The sequence below is a fragment of the Poeciliopsis prolifica genome, unplaced genomic scaffold, assembly GCF_027474105.1.
Source record: "Poeciliopsis prolifica strain line A6 unplaced genomic scaffold, Auburn_PproV2 SCAFFOLD027, whole genome shotgun sequence".
Classification (NCBI taxonomy): Eukaryota; Metazoa; Chordata; class Actinopteri; order Cyprinodontiformes; family Poeciliidae; genus Poeciliopsis; species Poeciliopsis prolifica.
This window is the reverse complement of record NW_026562402.1, coordinates 1,598,162-1,617,817: the sequence shown is the minus strand read 5'-3', so window position 1 is coordinate 1,617,817 and position 19,656 is coordinate 1,598,162. Positions and strand designations below refer to the sequence as shown.

Here is a 19,656-nt window from a genome sequence, read left to right as displayed (position 1 = left end):
AAACGGTTCAGGAGCGAAACCCAGACATCCATCTCTCCACTTCCTCCCTCTGGGGAATCCCTCAGTGTTCCCAAGTTAAAACACACACGCACACACACACACACCCACACACACACAGATAGTTCCTCTAACACTTACAGGTCTGCCTCCTTCAAGTTGTGTAAATTTCAGACTTTCTGAAGTCTAGTGATAACCAAACCTCACGATATGCATCACAGAACATTTTAATAGAATATAAAAACAACCAGAAGACATTTAAACGTTCAGATGAGTCTGAATCTGAGTGACACTTTTTATTTGCTGGGTTTAACTTAAGTACTGTCAGTGTCTACGTGGTTAACATTATGGGATGTAGGCTGAGTGTTGATTGGATCGCTACCATGCTATAGTCACTGACGTTTTTAATACAAATTATTTAATTTGTGGAGATTTGTTTCATTCAAAATTAAATAAATACTGTTATTAGATAATTAATAGATATTCTATCAGCTAAATATCATCATTCGTTTTTTTTAAATAGGTAGCTTATTTTATTTTGTGTGTATTTATTTCAAGATTTATGAACTTTGAGATTTACTTATTCATCAAAGTTTTTTTTTTTTTGTGATGTTTTATTTTATAAAGCTACTTTATGTATTTCATGGACTTTTTAATTTCAGGCTCTTTTATCTAATGTTCATATTTTCAAATGAAGAGGCAGAGTTTTCTCTGTTAAGAGTGAATTACAAAAAAAAAAAAAAGTTTCCCGTTAAAATATATATTCTTTAAAATCTCTATTATGTTTTTGTTCCATGGGAACATTTATTTCTTTGGTGCAGTACTTACTAATTGTATTGATTGTTAATTAATACTGCTATTACAAATGCATAATTGCAAGTTTCTTGCATTTTTCTTTTTTTTTTTTTATAAAAATGGTCATAAACATTGAGCTTAAGTGATGCTAACTCTCACCTGCAGGTGTCAGTATTTCTTCTACTACATTGCTGCCAGCCTTACTGAAGTCAGACCGCGATCGATCTGGCAAATAACAAAAATCAAGCTATTTATGTGATTCAAAGGAAAAAAAAAATTCTTTTACATTTAGATTTTGGAATAAATTTGCAAATATTTCTTAAATAGAACTACTTATGTTATTGCAGAAACATAAGAAAAAAAAAACAAATTTAGATTTAAGGGGTGATGCATCAAGATGGTTCTCTGTCAGGAACTGGTTCTAAAAGCAGCAATAAAACAACACTGATCTCAGAAAAACTGAAGTATTTTTAACTTCCTGCACTGGTGGACAGACAACGCATCATCCTACACAGTCGACCTTTCAGATCTTTAATTGTTTTTCTAAACAAATTATACAAAAATAACACTTTTCTTAAAGTTAAAGTTCAGGTTCAGCAGCTAAAGTAAGAAAGAACATAAATCTCCAGATTCTTTGGGCCTACACTACCCACAATGCAACTCAATGACAGATGACTGTACTTGTTAAACACTTGGACTCTTTTCTTTTTTAATGTGCAGTAAAATCCAAACTACAGACCCAGAAAAAGCCACAAAGTGTGTCAAAGTTTCCTCTTTTGGGTGCAGAAGACAGTAAAGCCCATTAAGAGCCGTTTTCCTATAGTAAGTTCCAAATTATTCCTCCAGAAATTCCAAGGCGTTTTTGCTGAAACAAGGCGCTGCAGTGCAGAGGGCTGAAGGTGCATTTAACCCTTCGACTGCCGATGCTGCCTCTAACAAGGGCGGCTCTGACCGGGGGAGCGCTGGGCCGGACCCTGCCGTGACCACAGCTATGCGCTTGTTTGTTCAGCCCCAGAGTCCCAGAGCTAAATACGGGCAAGGAAAGATGCTGAGAAGAGAGTTTCACTGAACTGAAGAAGAGTACCAGATGCCCAAAACATTTTCTTAATCTGATCTCTAACATTTAGTAAAAAAGAAAAAAAAAAAAACCTCTTGTCCTTTCATTTAAATTATTTTCACACCTCGCTTCACACGACAATAAATACTCTGCGCTGACATACGTACATAAATTAAGGCTTTCTGTAACGGCTCGGAAACAATCCGAGGAAAACTTCACAGTCAGCACAATCGCCAGCTAAAGAGGAGAACCGGCTCCTCTGGAAAACACCGGCTTTCATTTATGGCTCATTAATTCTCCTATAACAGGAAAGCTACAAGAGGATTATCACTGTAGTGGGCACAGCATGAACGCTGGTGAGGTGTTTTCACCGGCTCATCCCTTCGACTGCCGATGCTGCAATTGGAGTCAAATAAAACGACCTCTTTGTAGGAATTCGTGATTCACCTACATCAGTCTGGAAACTGTCTGTCTGAGAAATTGAAGTTTGTTTCCTCTAACAGGTAGGAATCTACGGAGCCCCTAAAGGGACATAGACGAAATAAAGATAAAGTATCTTGCGCACACAAGAATGTTTCTTTATTTTTTCTATGTCCCTTTCGGGGCTCTGTAGGAATCAGTCGTTTCAACAGAAACCAGAACGTGCAAACTACTCATCACTCTAAAGTGTGAATGGAACGTTGGATCCTCTCATCTCTGTTTGTCATCGAGTTTTCAGATACTCCGGTGTGGTGTAGTTAAAGAGTAAGAAGTCCATGCGGTAGAGATTGAACAGTTTCTTCTGATAAAAAGGGCTGATGTGCTTAAAGAAGTGCGCTGCCATGTTGCCATCGGTCCTGGTGCTCTTGCTAGAAGTCGGGAACTGAACTTTGCCCTCCACCCCCGCTTGCCTTAGCACAGCGTGAGCGTCGGGCTCCAGAGTTTCGTACTTCCCCACCACATCGTAGTGGATCAGACAGGGGTGGCAGAGGGAGTGCACCCGCTCCCAGTGCTCGTTGAAAGGCTCCTCCCGCTGTGTCCGGGGGTCCACCAGATACTGGATGAACTCTCGGAAGGAGACGTCGTTTCCTTTCTCCAGGGCTTCCGGTTGAGGGTTGGCCCGGTGCCGGCGGATGATCTTGGTTCCGTAGCGCTTGTGGAAGGCGGTGTTGTAGCTACGTGTGAACTTGTTGCGGTAGGCTGAAACGAGGCGCTCAAAGGGCTCTCGCACAAAGATGAACTTGAGGTAGCTGCGGAGGCGCTGGTTTATCTCCGTCACGGAGAAGTCAGAGAGCGTGCGGAGGTTACCCGCCACATGGGCCTCGTTAGCAGGGATGGCGAGGGGGTCAGAGTAACGGCCATTGCTGGAGAGGACCATCAGCACACGCTTCCAGTTGGTGCAGGCTACCTGGAAGTCATCAAACAGAGACAAACAGAGGGCAGTGAGACCCAACCAATCCACTTTAGTTCTAGATACTTCTAAGGGTCCATTAACATCAGCCCTGTTTAGTCTACTTTAATCAAACTCTAGTTTGTTTGACGAGAAACTTCAGTGTGTGTGGGAAGGAGTGAATTTGTAATCGAACTCTGATGAGGAACAAAACAGGAAACTCTCTTTTGTCTAAAAACCTAGCTCTGGGTTTGGCTAAAGTGAACTCTGATGCGGTTTGAATGCATATCAGCAGCAAGAGGACCAGAGACCGCTCCAAAGGCAGGAAACAGACTCTGTCACAGGGCATTCCAGGTAAACAAACCACAACAAATGTGATGTTGTTTATCAAATAAAATGTCCAATCAGACATAGAAGATTAAATTTGTGAAGAGATTATATTGGTGTGTTGCTTGGTTTCACTCATCCTCACTTTCTCTTCAAGATGAAGACTCACTGTGCTTCTTCTACTCAATATTCACTTATATTTCTAAAAACTGTTCCATTCAGCATCTAATGAACAGAAACTGAAGATAAAGAAAGTTACTGTAGAGCTAATAGCAGAACATGCTTCATCGTATTATTACTTATGAATTATGACAACAAAAGAAAAAAGAAGCAGAAAGCAATACTGCCTTCCTGCTTCTTTGGTCCTTGCTTATCAACTCTCTCTCCAGCCCCACAAACGTGGGATTTATGACACAGAAACCAACCTTGGGTACGTAGCAGTAAATTAGACCATGTTTGTCGTCCACAATGAGGTGTTTGAGATCCTCTGGCGAAAGCACCCGGCGCTTCTTCGTGTGGTTCAGACATGCCTGCTCCAACAACTCCTTGCGGCCTTGGAGGGACTTCTGAGCTGCCGACAGCTTCAGCTGCTTCTGATGAGGACGAAGCAGGTCGAGTGAGAGGAGGACCAAACACATAAACATCTTTTAAACAGAAGCAATGCCACGGACATCAAGGCCTCATCGTTTAACACTTTTCTGCCGTTACCATTTTTATTTGTGAAAGACAGAACAGTATTTCCCGTTACTAATTCAATTTTTTGTTTTTCAAGATTTAATTTTGTCCAATATGCTTGCTATTTCTTTTCTTCCATATGCAGATTTTGGAAGCTTCATGAGGAAAAGATATTGCAAAATTCTTTGCAAATATATCTAAGAATCACTTCAACTGCAAACAAAATGCTAAGAACAATTGTGTTTCGAAGCAGCAGCAGTTCCAGCTGGAATTTCAGCCACAAAATACTTTTTGTTTTGTTCTGGCATTTAGGAGAACCAAGAGCCGGTTGTCTGCATGTGCTGGACATTTTTGCTCTACATGAAGGATGTATAATTGTTAAAACACTAATACATTGCTAAAGCATGTGAGAGAATCAAATACTTTCTGTTATAAATATCACTTAGCTTTTTCGTTTGCTTTTTCGTTACACCGTTTCTGTAATGACAATAAAGATTATTATTATTATTGTTACTGAGTTGTAATGCATAGAGTCATGCATTAGTTATGCAACGTACTCCTGGTTGGTCATTTTAAGAAATATTACATGAGTCAAGTTCAAGAATTATCCTAAACTGAGGCAACTTTCTGACTATGTACTGGAGATCCAGCTGTAATTGTTTGTGGTTGCTGCATTATGAGGTGTATATTTGTTGTCACCTGGTCTCCTTTGTATAGGGTCTGCAAAGGACTTCTTCTACTTTTCCCAGGTCTGCTGTCAGCCTTTAAAGCCGATTCTATGGAACAAAAAGTGATTCATGAACATCTTAAATAAGAAAAGCTTTCGAATAAAACAAAATCTTTATTTTAATGCATCCATCAGCATGATTTCAACACCCCTGTCATTTTTTTCTGAAAATTTTAATAGAGTGGTTTATTGACAGGGTATCTATTAAGATGAACACATTACTCTAAGTGCTTCTAAAGAATACTAAATCATTTTACACTGTCATATTTTTCCAGTTCATTCGAAGCCAACTTTCCACCACTCCACTGCTCTGATTTATTCACAGGGGAAATCCTTACTGCTTCCTTTAAACAATCCATAGGAACAGACTGTTCCCAACAAACTTTTCCTTCAAAAAACAGCTCTCTGACTTCTTCTGTTTAACAGTCATTTGCACAACCTTTTTACCCAACTGTTTAACAGAGCTGCTCTTAAAGCGACTGCAGAAAACAGGAAGTTCAGAAAACTAAAGGTCAAGAAGAGAGAACATTTCAATTCATGTCAAACAATCAATTTTTAACTTCATCTTTTGAAATTTGGTCACACACTGTCTTTTGTAATATATAACATGTAGAAGACATTAATGAGCCGTAATTTTTTTATTTATTTATTTTTTGCACAACCTAACTCAGGATTATTTATTACACTGGAAAGACGCTAATTAGCTACACCAGTCCATGGGGGGTTAATTAAGCATATACATATATATATATATATATATATATATATATATATATATATATATATATATATATATATATATATATATATATATATATATATATATATATATATTGATAGACAGATATTGATATCAAAAGAAAATATGTCTGAGAATTTTGATCAATTCATTGAACTCTGTTCCAGAATCACAAGGCATTCTGGGGAATGCATGGCACTCTTGAGGTTACCTATAAGGTTGACCCAGTTAGCTGGTTGACCAGCTAACCTTTTATGAGTACACATTATGATCTGATCTTCTTTTATGAGAAGACCAGCTATGAGGTTAGCTGCTCAACCTGTCACTGCCTCGCTGAGAAAGGTTTCTGACATTAACTAACTCTTTGGTTACTTAGCAAAAATTTGCTGTGTAATATTTGCAGATGCAGTTTAATTCTGCCTCCAACAGACTCACGTGTACTTCACTTCTCAGAGGTCTGCAAATCCTCCAAAACACCGGACATGCATGGATATTTTTATGACCGCAGACACATACTCGGTGACACACTGAAATAAATGAGTCGTCATCGTTTACCAGTAACTAAAGTAAAATCCTGGAACCACTAAAGTCTCATGCCATTCCATTTTTATTTACATTTTGTGAAGGAGGAAGTTGCGCTCTGTGTCGTTTCCATTGATTTGGTGATTCTTGGTGGAGCACCACCACAGGTGAGTGGGGAGCAGGTTTTCAGAGAGTATCGATCATGTGTTACAATTCAGCTGAAAATGCAACAAATGTTGAAGTTTTGGTCCAATCAAACTGAATCCAACATACTAAAAGGTGTGTAAACAGCATTAAAGATCAAAATGCACTTCAAGAAAGAAAAGGGATTTGTTATAATGCTAATGATATTGAACAAAAACAGAGTGAGGAAAAGGCAAAGAGAGGTAGGGAGTGAGGGTAACTTCAGGGCAAAGCAGCATGAAGGGAACTATTTTTTATGATGAAAACTCCACATACGAATGCTGAAAAAATATAAGCAATAAAAACACTGTGTATATTACACAAGTATAAAATCCAGCAAAGGCTCACATGTGCTCCCTGCTGACTTTACTACATTCTAAAGGCATGCTCGTTTCACTGCTCTATTTCGTTATCGTTTTAAACTGGGATTTCTGTGATAATAGAAACCCGTACTGCAGTACATGATTTGCAGCTTAAAGTCAAGATGTAAATCATGACTGCTTCCCTCAAGTTAGAGGAAGAAAAAATCCAGACAAGCAGAAGAACAGCGCTAACGGTGACGCAGAAAAGTGTGCAGCAGGTCTACTGTAGAGCGCTCAGCTTCTGCACTCTGAACAAGATCAAAATCCTTAATAGCAGTGTTTAACACACCTTTACAAAACACAAAGAGACTGTCATCACACTGCTGCTGAACTATTCTGAGCCTTTGAAGTTTTTAATGGAAGCTTTTGAATGTTTGGAATATTTTATAGACATCTTTATTCTTGCAGAGACATTCAGTTTCACAGTTGCTTTATCAGACTGACAAATCCAGGTTACATACACAACCAACCAGGCATCAAATAATCCTCAGGCAAACTCATGACCCTTCCTCAGGAAGCCAGAAAGTAGGTCAGAGACGCTGCTTGCATAAATACTTCAATACATAATGACAGAACATGAACAAATTATGTGAGATGCATTGTCATTTATTTATTGTAATTTCAACTGTTAAAACAGCAGATTGCATTCTCAAAAGCTCAAATAACTTATTTTGATCAATACTGACTTGTAAAAAGTTCTTGAACTATTTTTTATAACATCACTGGCAATTTATTCACTCAAAAGTACAAATGAAATCAGTAAAATCAGCAATGCTCTTCAAAAATCTGGAGAAAAGACAATCTCAAATGTAAATAAAAAAACATTAAAATACTTTGTAAAACTAAGATGCAAACTAACAAATAAAACAAGAACTGCTAAAGATCAAAACAATGAATATGGGAAAATTATTTCAGCTAAACAGAAAGAAACAAAGCTAAATATACTTAATATTTTCCTGTCAGTTCTTGTATTAGCTGCTCAGACCACAAATTCAAACTTCAGATGATTGAAGATTAGCTGTGTTACGATGTGTTTCTGATCCCTATCTGCTGCTTCTCCTCTCCATTTTGCACTGACTTTCCAGAACCAAACAGCATGAAGCATGAGGGTTTCATCATTAGAATGAGGTGGAAGTGCTCATCAGTTTTATTTATTTATATTTTACATAAATAATATGAACGAATCACAAGGCTGCACAGTATGGAGGGCCAAAAGTGTCAGAGTTAAATAACTGCATCATTACATTGTTAATTAAATGTACCATGAAATGTTTAACACAAATTTAATTATTGGATAACAACTAATTTTAATGATTTATGGCTGTAGTATGTTTTTGTTTTGTTTTTTACACTGTGTTATGACAGTATAATATGAGGCTGATAATCTGTGGAGAGAAAGAAAACAAGTCAGGTTCCTCTGCCTTCTCCCACTGCTAACTACAAACAACCAATCAAAGCCAGGAGGCGAGCTATGGCGATGTCAATCATGTCTGTGTGCACACTGCCCACGGCCTCCTGCTTCTTCCTGTTAGCAGAGTCTGTCATGAATGGCTAGTTACAATGATGAACATGTAACAATGAGTTGTTTTTCTGCCATTAGCACATGTAGCAACCCTTTCATGAGGGTGATTGACAGCGTCAATACCCTCCTTCAGACTCTAACTGGTTGTTTTTGGCCAGGAGCGGTGCATTTCTTCAGACGGCTGCAGAGGGAGGAGCTGGAGGAGTTTGATCTATTAGCAGATTACCTGTACCTATATGTATATGTATTTTTATATGCATAAAGCACCTATATATTGTTTATGAAAGTTACACACTGCATGAATGCTACTGAAGTGTATAAATTTGACCTACGATATAAATCTCTACTGGCTAACTGTGGTAATGCTTGTTGATTACGTAATCATCCGACATCAAGGGCGCAAGGAAAGAGGTCATTAAAAGGCAGGTGCAAAAAAAAATAATTATCTGGATCTGGTTTGGGCTTAACATCCCATGGTCTTAGCGCAATGCTCTGGAGGAGTGCGGCGATGTCAAGATAAGACAGCGGGGAAGCGGGGGTAAAAGCACACCCGGGATAGGTGTGACCCCAACCAGGACGCACACAGGGTAAAGCTCGCTGGATTCAATGGACCCCGTTTCTTAACTCTTGTGCCGTCTTAGTGTGATGCTCAGGAGAAGCACGGCAATGTCCCCGTCAGACAGGGAGGAAGCAGCTTGGGGCAAGATAAGCGTCTGATGGTCTTTCCAAAATCACACACACATAAAAACTCATAAAAGTGCACATTTTCATTCTGCTGGACCGAGCACAGAGTACAAAACTTGTGGGGTTTAAACAACTCTGTCTCTTAGAACTGTATGAGGGTTGAACACTCAGATCAACAGCACAAAAATTTAATCAGAGAGGAAATACAAGCTGTTTGTTTTACCACCTTAAAAAAGCATGTAGTTAGCTGAATACCAGCAATACAGATGACTACAAATTTCAGTCACAACACAGGATTTGACTCAAACATTCATTACAATAAAGTCGATGTGTATGTATACAGAGAGTGATTTTTTATTTATTTATTTAACTTTGATTTAACCAGGTAGTCATCACTGAAATTATGCTGCTGCTGCTGCTGCCTATTATTGCCAGGTCTCCTTTAAAATTAGACTTTTTTAAGGAAGACTTGGTAATGACAGAAAGCAACATATAACAGAAGTTGCAAACAAATCCACAAAAACAAGAGTTAATCAACTTATTATACATGTGTACATGCCACTCAATTAGTATGTGAAAGACAAAAAAATGTCATTGCATTTGATCTAACATATTTATGGACTTTTTCTGCATTTTGAGTGTGTCAATGTAAAAAGCAGAGAGATTACTACATAGTTATTATCACAGACCGCATCTCTTTCAGTCTGATGTGTTTTGTCACATGCACCAGAAAACCACCACTTCCTTTCACAGCAAGGAAGTGACAAAATACTGCCTGCAGATGAGCCCTCAATCCTATTAACCACTCGCTCCAACCCTCTGCTTTTAGAGGTACATGTGGTTCAACAGTATGACCATCAAATGATGTCGCGTTGCTTCCTTACGAGACAAGAAGGGCTCCATTAGGCCTTGTACGTATCAGGACAAAATAATACAGCATTTACTAATCTAAGCTAACTACCCCTTTCTTCAAATAAAATGAAAATAATGCATTTCCTCTTTTATAGAGATATGGATCGCAAAAAAAAATGAGTCATCAGTAGAGCAAATATGGACATTTTAACCAACTGCACTGGAAAGGATGTCCACTAATGACAGCCTCAATAAGCTAATTTCAGTGTAAAAAAACACTGGAAGTGTCTGATGGAGAAAATGAGGTATAAAGTATTTTCAAATGAAACAAAATTTGCACTGATGTTGGTAATTAGAACAATAATTACGTAGTTTTATTGTTCTAATAAAACTACAATAACTACATTATCTACGCTGTATATAATGCTGCTGCTGTTAGCATTTTGAAGTCATTCAAGCACGAGTTTTTTTCCCTCCTATTTGATCAACTGAACACTTTTTATAGATGAGTCAAATAAGTAACTCTGCTCCTGAGTCATTACATAAACCAGTTCATTTGTCATTTGAAAGAGCCTCATCTTAAAGGAGATGATGTCGTTCACGTCTGATGTGAACGACATCAGCAGCTTCAAATCCAATTTCCCTGGAACGTTCAAAGACTTCGCCTTGATGGATTACGGCTTCGCTGAGGGAAGACGGCCTGCCAGTGGTTTGTGGGGCTCTATCCTGTTAGCAGCAGCATTATATACAGCTGCATAAACACAGCTTAATAAGAAGCAGTCAGGGTGGTAACATTTGGAAGTCATTCACTGTTTTCAGGGGAGATTTTCTGTTAAGAACTGACTTTTACATATTAAGTTAAATGAAATTTGACAGCTGTTGAGTGCACAGTGCATTTGCTATAAGCTAAATGCTCCCAACAATTAAAGCTTTGCGTCATTTAACCGTCCTGCTCTACAACCACACTTCCTGTTTTTCTTTCACAATGCAAAGGCAGACAGATACTGCATCTTCCCTTCAATATTTAGTTATTTTTTTAAATTTAATGATTACACAACAGACTAAGCAGACCAATATGAATACATGTAGCAAGTCTTAAATGCAGAACAGAAATCTGCTTTCTTGCTTCCACATAAAAAGGTCATAAAGAAAAAGTAAAAAAAAAAAAAAAAGAAATCAGAAAACCTCAGAACCACATTTTCTCCTGAGTCCCCATTTAAATAAAAGACGTACCCATGAATCCCAGGCCTCTTTTTGAGAAATCAGCTGTAAAATAATGTGTTATATTTCAGAAACTACACGGTTCATTTGAATTGTTCTGGTATCAAAATACAGATAAAACACTTCAGAGGTCTGAAAATCAACACTCAGTCACACTAGATGAAGATATTGGACAATGAAAAATGGTAAAAAAAAAATAAATCAATCAACTATTTCCACCTGAAAAATTAACTTTGTGATGTGAATATTGAAAGACATCAGCAGCTTTGTATAACATCTAGGAAACCACATCACAATATCTGACCATTTGTACCTACACTCATGCAAAAACAGAGAGGCATTGACATTTTGGAGACATGATAAGTGGTCAGTTATAAAAAAAAGTCGAGACAAACCTTGCAAATTAGGCGTTTTGGCACAATATGGCACCGTGCGAGCTAATTCAAATTTCATTTTTTTATTCTGTTTTTTATCGTAATATCTCCTCATAAATGTTCATTCTATCTAGTAATCTCTGCTGCAATGAAATAAGAGTCAAAGTACCGTCAAAAATATCCAATACAATCTAGTAATGAGTCACACTAATCAGATTTGTTGCAATGCATGACAAACAATTTTTGTAAAGTTTTGACCTGCCAATACCCTTGATTAGGACTCTAGTTGAACAGAATTCAAAATCGATTGACATAATAGTAAATTTAGCATAATGGCAATTAGTGTGGTACCACAAAGCTTATTTCACTTAAGTCATGATCGCAAGTTTTTCTTGATTTACAGCAACTTAATGGTGTAAACCTCCAGTTTAATGATGTCTTCTAATCCACCATGATCATTATTTTGTGGTTTCAAGTCCAGGAGATCACAACGTTCAGCATAAAGGGGGGCAACATATGTTATGACTAAGAAGCCACAACCTTATGAGTTTGAGAACAAACACCAAACTGTTCAGATTCAAGTTTACAAAGCATCAATGAGGATACCGTGACGCTTCCGTCTTTGATGTTATTTATACTGCACAAGAAATTTGCTTTCACAGTTGTTCATTTAAAATGGGGCAAGCAGCAGCAGGCTAAATGGTATACAGGATGGATCGAGTTTGATTTGCCCCATATGCTTGAATAGATCGTAAAATAACAGCCAGAAGGAATAACATGTTTTCAGAATTAGAGGACCTTGTTTTGATATGCTGGCAAAAAAAAAAAAATCAAAGCCCAGAACAGGAAGAGCAGCTGGCAAAAACAGCCATTACAAGTCTGTCATCCAGGTCTGGCAGTTTAGTTGTTCTTTTAAATCAGGTTCAGATTAGACCAGTGGATGTGGATGTGGATGTGCCAGCAGTTATGAAAGAACCACAACAGATCCAACCACTGTGGAACTGACAAGCACCTAAAAACGTGTCTAGATGCAACTCGTCTTTTTCGGGCAGACTATTTGTTATGGTTTTCCAAAGTCGATAGAGAAACAGAAGTAAGTTTTCCTCCATATTTATAAAGGTGGTACCAATGAAGAACAGGTTGAATGAAAGTTAAAAACAGCACTGCATTTGCATATTATTTAATACATTTATGTGTAGGAATGTAGCATTTGTTTTCTCCTGCCTCTGATGTTTCCATTTTTTTTAAAACTTCCCACACTTCACCCAACTATTTTATAATGAACTCAGATCCTGTCGACAGCGACTCATTCATACACCGAAAGGATGTTGTGCTGCAGCACTGCTGAGTCAGGGAAACCGCATAAAAGAGAACCTCTCAGGGGAAAAAACGGAATGTTTTATCTCTACTATTGTAAGATATGAACAATATGAAGACATTGTGCAACACACACAAATTTAGAGATGACGATAGAACTTATGACGGAAAACCGCAGCTTTAACGTTTCTCCTGTGAGTTTATAGAAAACAGATTCCAGATAACTTTGTAGCTCAGCAAAACAAAATGAATTAGAAGATTTCCATCTTGATTATAAGGTTTTATTAAAAAGGCTGCTTTTCCCATTGTCTATAAGACGATGTTATTGCTTTCTAAACTGAAAAGCAAACACTTGTTTTTCCTCTACTGAAAGTCAGACAGGATATTGGTTACAACAGTTAAAATACATTATTCAGACAAGGCAATTGTTAAATTTTTTCATTGCTTTTGATTTCGATACAAAGACAAGAATATAAAACAGGCTTTTTCCCAAAAAAAATTGATAAGCCTGGTGGTTGGATGCCAGGCCAGTCATTCATCCAGTAGCCTGTTGTGTTTTTGGGTTAAAAATGTTTAAAGTTGACAGGAAATTTGAAAATATCACTTGGTAATTATGTGTTATTGAAAGATTGAAAGATTAATATCTCAACATCGACTATAATGTCTTAAAAAATGCAAACACTTAAACTTAGATAGATAAGCAATGTTTATCCTGGTGGGGACACAAGTAAAGCCTGGTGGCCCACCAGGCTTATAATACATAGCAGGAAACTGTAAAAATCTCCTAAATTTAGTTGTAGTGTTTAGGTAGGGACAATATAGTCAATAAAGTATCGAGAAATAGTTAATTATATCAAAATTTTATTGTTGCTTTGTTGTCCTGAGGTACTTTTCCAAAATGCTAATGCTACATGATAGTTGTTCAAATGATAGAAGCTAACGTTACAACAAAGGCTGAAAACGATTAATTGGATTAATTGTGATGACTAAATTACTGAAATAATTGTCATCTAACTTAGCAACTGAGTAATTGTTAACTGGAGTATACAGACCATAAAAGGTCATTTGCTGAGAGAATAACATTAGCGCAGTAATTAATGCCCAAACTGTACAAAAGAAATTCACATTTTGCATTTATGACATTCTACCCAGAACTCAAGTGTCGTAGTTTTAGCTTTTCTTCTGCAAAAAACCCCCAAAAAATAGTCCAATTATTAATCAATTAATCATCCAAAAATTGACCACCAGCTCAGTCCTACACTGTTCTGAGCTTTTCACATGCTGATGTTAGAAGTACTTTTTTTCTCTCAAATGTATCCTTTGAAATAAATGATCAAGTGTAAACTAATTGTTAATTCAAATTAATAATGGTCAATGTGCATCTTTTGATGTATTTCTAATATTGTCTAAAAAGATTAAAGTCGCCAATTGAACGATCTGAAGAATGTGCCATTTTTATCTGATTAATAAATTATTTGTCAGAATAAGCGATAATTAAAACAATTTTTAGCTGTACCCCTAGATGCAATTCAGATTTCCCAGAACTAATATCAGTAAAGCTCCTGTATCACCTTGAAAACACTAAAATCCAATTCCAGACTTTTCCAGATTACATAGGAACCCAGTGGAAATGACGGTACAACAAGTTATTATCCGTGTCTGGTTACCGTCATGGTTTCAACTGACTGTAAGACGGTTTGCAACTGTCTGACAACATTCCAACTGTGCTGCGTCATATGTTTCAGCTGCAAAACAAATCTACCACCCATAAACTAAATTCAGTTCAATCCAGAGCATTCCCCCAAAGTGCTTAACGGTTTTCACAAGTGAAGGACAAACCAAGCTATTGCTTGCATTACTTCTCCATCTGAGGCAATGATTGCTTAAAAATGGCCAAGTCTAATTAAAACTGGCATTACTAATTCTTATGTAATCTTCTCCAAACAATAAAGGCATTAAAAGCAACTGGAGATAAAAAGCAACGGACCACAAAAGTAGTCTTAATAAAATAACATCTTTACCATAATGTTGGCAGAGATTCAAGCCCATTACGAGTCTAACTTCTTAATGCATAGCTGTTCAATGGTTTCACACTACAGCTGTTTAATAACTACACATCAACAGAAAAAGAACACACTCAGTTATATAGTAGACGTTGCTAGAGAAATCCATGTGATATGAATTACTGGTAGTTCCTAATCATGCTGGACATGCGTTGTATTTCTTTCCTGTAAGCCACTGGAGTGTTGCTGCAGGATGTTAGACAATGAAAGCAGAACAATAATAAGCAATGCGCTTCCTGTCCAGTAATAAAACGGTCGCCCTAATTGCCATACCAATAGGTCACTGAAGGGGTAACTGTGTCTTATGTTCTATAGCCGTTAACTGTTTGAGCATGACAAGAAGTCATTCACCAGAAAACATGTCAGAAGAAGCAAGACCAACCAACATTGACAAAGTGAAGCAAAGTTGTAGTTTTAGAAATTCCGCCATGATGCAACACAAACCACAGGATTCAGCCAGTAACTGCCAGAACCGTTTTTTTCTTTTGCTCATTTTCCTGTTTGTCTTAACAGTTGGGCAAAAAAGCCATTTCTTATCTGCCTCAGATAAAATGTCGGTTGGTAGCGAGGAGAGACTTGGCGTTTTTCTGTCCTCGTAGCTTTAAATCAAAATGTGCAACTGATTTTTATAGCGATCGGGAAGAATGACTAAAAGTAGAGGATATAGGTTAATGCCAGTTCCCATCTGTTCCCAACCAGGCATCACTCAACTTTTAAAGCATCAGAAAGATGGTGACTAAATGATAATACGAACCCTTTCTTTTTAAAGTGTTAACACGGTTCCATGCTTCTTGACTAAATTGCATTGATAGTACCTGAAGTACTGGCTTTCTGCACTTCAAGATCCCACAATTCAAATTTCTGGCTCTGAAGTTGCAGACTAACAGAGTTCATGGAATATTTAGTCTATAAAATGGACTATTAAGCTGGAGGAAAAATGTCTGGGCCTCTCTGAGATGAAGAGCCCAGTAAAATAAAGTAGCGGTACAGATTGCCACAGGAACACAGAACCGAACAAGACATGACCGGTTGGTTTTGGCCTCACTTTGGCCACGTAGTAATCACAGAAAGACCCGTGCTTTGTTGACATTATGTGAATTAGTGCCATCTAATGTGGCTCAGACCGGCTTCACATGTGGTTTTCTTAGCAAAAAGATGAGTCCCAACATGCCGGGCAGTCAGGGCAGGGCGTGTGAAGGTAAGTCAACAAGAGTGCTACAAGTGTGCCATTTGTAGGGTCAGCAGCATGTGGTTAGTGTTTTGGTGTCTGGCAATAATAAAAGTTATTTTACAGCAGCTCCAAAGTGATTTGGGAAACAGTCAGGCGTGGAGTTTTTTGTTTTCTTACATCCAATCAATTTGTCAAATATATCTAAAATAATTTCACAGGTATTATAGTGTGATTTTACCATGGAATATCAACACGGAACCTGCTGATCACTTTCTCGTTTCTTCGTCATGCATGCTTTAAAACAATTAAAATAAAAAATGTTTTTCTCTTGAGTCAATAGCTTCTCTGTCATTAACTGTTGCGCCCCAGCAGACACAGAAAGCATGCTATTTTCCTGATTTGAATAAAATAATGTCCATAAAACTGTCTCTCATTTAGACTCACAAACATAATTTATAATCAAAGAATGAATATTATGAGGGAAAAAAAGAACATTACAAAGTTGGCTTAAATTAGAAATTAGTTACAAAAATGTAAAATTTTAGGTTTTGTCAAATTGACGTAGTAATGTAAAAACTTAACTAAGTTGGGGAAACATTTTAAAAATGTATCTTAAATTACTATTTTTATTTAGTGTACTTGCAAATGTAAATAGATTTCATTAAGTGTTTTGAATTTGCCAGTTAAAGTTGATACAACTTAACGGAGTCAAAGCAATAAGAAAGCTAGACTGAGTCAAGGTGAGTGGATTTTGTTTTACAGTGTAGAGAACTTAAATTTTTTGATAAATTTCTACTTCAGAAACTTTGTTGTCATTTTAAAGACCAACATTTTATTTCTGCTTTTAGACATTATAATAAAGGAAACCTTAAGACCTTTGCAAAAAAGAAGATGAATATGTTTCCATCTACATGATGTTGAAATTGGGAAAACAAACAAACAGTTTTGAACTAGATGACAACTGAAAAGATATATCTAAAATAATCCCACAGGTATTTTAGAGTGTTTCTACCATGGAATATCAATTTATTACATGAAAAAAATGTTCAAGGCAGAATTTGTACCGTAATTACATTTCTATTCAAAACATCAATTACCTGCCTTTAAAATCCTGCAGAAACTGTAGCGTCAACCCGCCATTTGCTCTGCAGAAAGGAGGTTCAGCCGGAGACAGAAACGGAAGAGCATGAAGAGGAAAAGGGGATACAGCCGAGAGGAATGCAGGGGGTCTTCAGGAGGGACAGAGAGGGGTTCTGAAAACATTCCAGTCTTCACAGTGGGCCTATTCATACATCATTTCATTTACTTTCAATCAAACCATCTGTTTTACACCCACACTAAAGAGTCTATCTATTTGTTGTTGATGAAAAATACAAGCGAAACAAAAAAACATATCATATCAAAGAGCTCTTTTGATCATAGTCATCCAAAAAAAAAAGTACACTGTGTTTACAATAGAACAATTATGGTCAGAAACAATATAAAATCAGCTATGCTGTGGCATTCAAATGTTGCTAAGTTGGAATCTATGGAAACAAACCCAGCCAAGAAACGAACCACTGATTTATGCCAAATTCTGACCAAATGGGAATTTGATCATTTCCCATCCTGGCAGACCTCCAACAATTGATGGTAACAAGTGAGACCTTAATTCAACTCCTGCTGCTTCTGTATCACTTTAAACCGGTGTGTGTGTGTGTTTGTGTGTGTGTGTGTGTGTGTGTGTGGGGGGGGGGGGGGGGGGGGGGGTTGACCTTTGACATTAACAAGGCTTTCAGATACAACTGGCTCACAGGATTTATTAAGCAGTTGAACAGGTAAACCTAATAAAGTGGCCTGTCAATACAAACACTTTTTTTCAGATTATATTTTAGTTCCTGCACAGTGCTAGTTTTGTTGTTGTTGCTGTTCCATTCTTCGCTTTTTGAACGTAAGCCTGCAATAACACTGCAATGCAACCAGACCCACTGAACTGTTTGCCTCAGTTGCCAGGACTGAACTGGGTGAAAAAATAACTACAATCGGGCTTTGTAATTAAAATAAAACTGTATTGTGACCTGGTCACAAAAAAATGGAACATTTTTAATAGAAATTTATCTCTATAATGTCTGAAAGTTTTAAGAAGAGTGTGTATATGCATGGCGTCTTACCTGGTTTAGTGATGCTCTGGAAGTAAAGAACAAGAACGAAGAACGAGCAGAGGCACGTCGCCAGGAACAGACGTCCTCCCCTGGGCATCCCCATCATAAAGTCTGGCTCCGCGAGCGGAGCCTCCAACCCTACGTCGCTGTCTCGCAACGGTTCATACGAAACCGACCGACGGAGGATGCGAACATGCGAGGCAATCGACGGAACAGACGGTCTCCATGTATTAACTACCGGAAACAGAGCTGCTCTAAAACATAACCCGCGGAACCAAGATGTAATTGAAGGTCCGTGAACGGAGCATAAAATTCAGCCCAGAGAGCGAGCCTTGGTCGGGATTTGTAACCAACGTTATTATTTCTAGCGAAAAAATGACTTGTACGGCAGGTAATATAATGTAAAGTTGATACCAACGGAAAATAGAGGGCAGAAAAAGAGTTAAAGGTCTGCTGTGATCCGCACATCTACAGTATGGTGTCTGAAGTTTGTCGAAGCAACACAAACTTCTCCAAACATGGAGGGGGCACTGTGCCATGACGTCACACCAACCCACCAACTCCCCCACCCCTCTATCATCTGAGCTGCATTCAGGAACTGATGGTGCATAGAAACTCGGCTCAGCGCGGATCTTCATTCTGGTACGCTTTACTTGCTAAGCGTAAGAATAATAAAAGTCCGGTACATGTTCACAACTTGACGTCAGAGTAGGAACTTATATATATGAATTCAGCGGTATTTTCTTTGCGGTAACTTTCACAGCGTATTTTCACAGCGGTAACTTTCTCTGCAAGGAGAACTTGAAGGTAGCACCTCAGCCAGGCTCTTCCAGCATTATTTCTTATATTACCTCTGCTAAACAGAAGTCTATATATATATATATATATATATATATATATATATATATATATATATATATATATATATATATATATATATATATATATATATATAGTTGTTTTGGTTTTTTTTCCCCCCAAGAGAAATAAAAATTATTGAAAAACCAGATTTGGCAAAGAATCTTGCTATTTAAATCCTTTCCTGGTGTGGATTCCATCACCGTAGCAGGCAACACCTTTTATTTTCAGCTCTCTTTAAATTAGAATGACCCCAAATTTTTGAAAGCAGTTGTTTTGTTGTGAGGCGCCAATGTACAGACTCATTGTCCTCTTGCAAATTCCGTGTTAAATATAAGACAAAATTACTGCACTCTAAAGTCTCCTGTTTTAGCTCAGACAGCATGTGGAATGCAGGCCTGTGGTTCTAAAATTATATCCAGGCTGATTTTCTCCGGAAAGCTGACTTAAGATGTTTGAAATGATAAAAGTGCATCAGATAACCATAAAACAAAGACAAAATTTCTTGTTTAAGCAATACTTAATTTAAAAATTAGAAAAGACAAATACTTGAAATGATATGAAGAAGTTGCATGATGGAAATGCAAGAAGGCAAGCTGAACAACAAATCAATTGCAAAAAGCACAACACAATTAAAGCAACCAAAAGAAGAAAAGATGTTTACTGTACCTAAAACTAATTTATTAAAGTCGGTGTCCAG

General features: G+C 37.6%; 1 protein-coding gene across 2 annotated transcripts; it reads right to left on the bottom strand.

Annotated features, from left to right (window-relative positions):
• Positions 1-208: 208 nt before the first annotated feature.
• Positions 209-18,609, bottom strand: LOC129371702 (carbohydrate sulfotransferase 11-like). 2 transcript variants are annotated; one of them, XM_055048439.1, is made up of 4 exons: positions 18,108-18,609; positions 4,920-4,996; positions 3,971-4,138; positions 209-3,236 (listed from the first exon to the last, which is right to left on the bottom strand). In XM_055048439.1, the coding sequence occupies exons 1-4, from the start codon at positions 18,202-18,204 to the stop codon at positions 2,553-2,555; spliced, it is 1,026 nt and encodes a 341-aa protein (XP_054904414.1). In that variant the 5' UTR covers positions 18,205-18,609; the 3' UTR covers positions 209-2,552. The 2 variants fall into 2 exon arrangements, with proteins under 2 accessions (XP_054904414.1, XP_054904415.1); XM_055048440.1 differs by having other exon boundaries at positions 3,971-4,697; positions 18,108-18,125.
• Between the last annotated feature and the right edge of the window lie 1,047 nt (positions 18,610-19,656).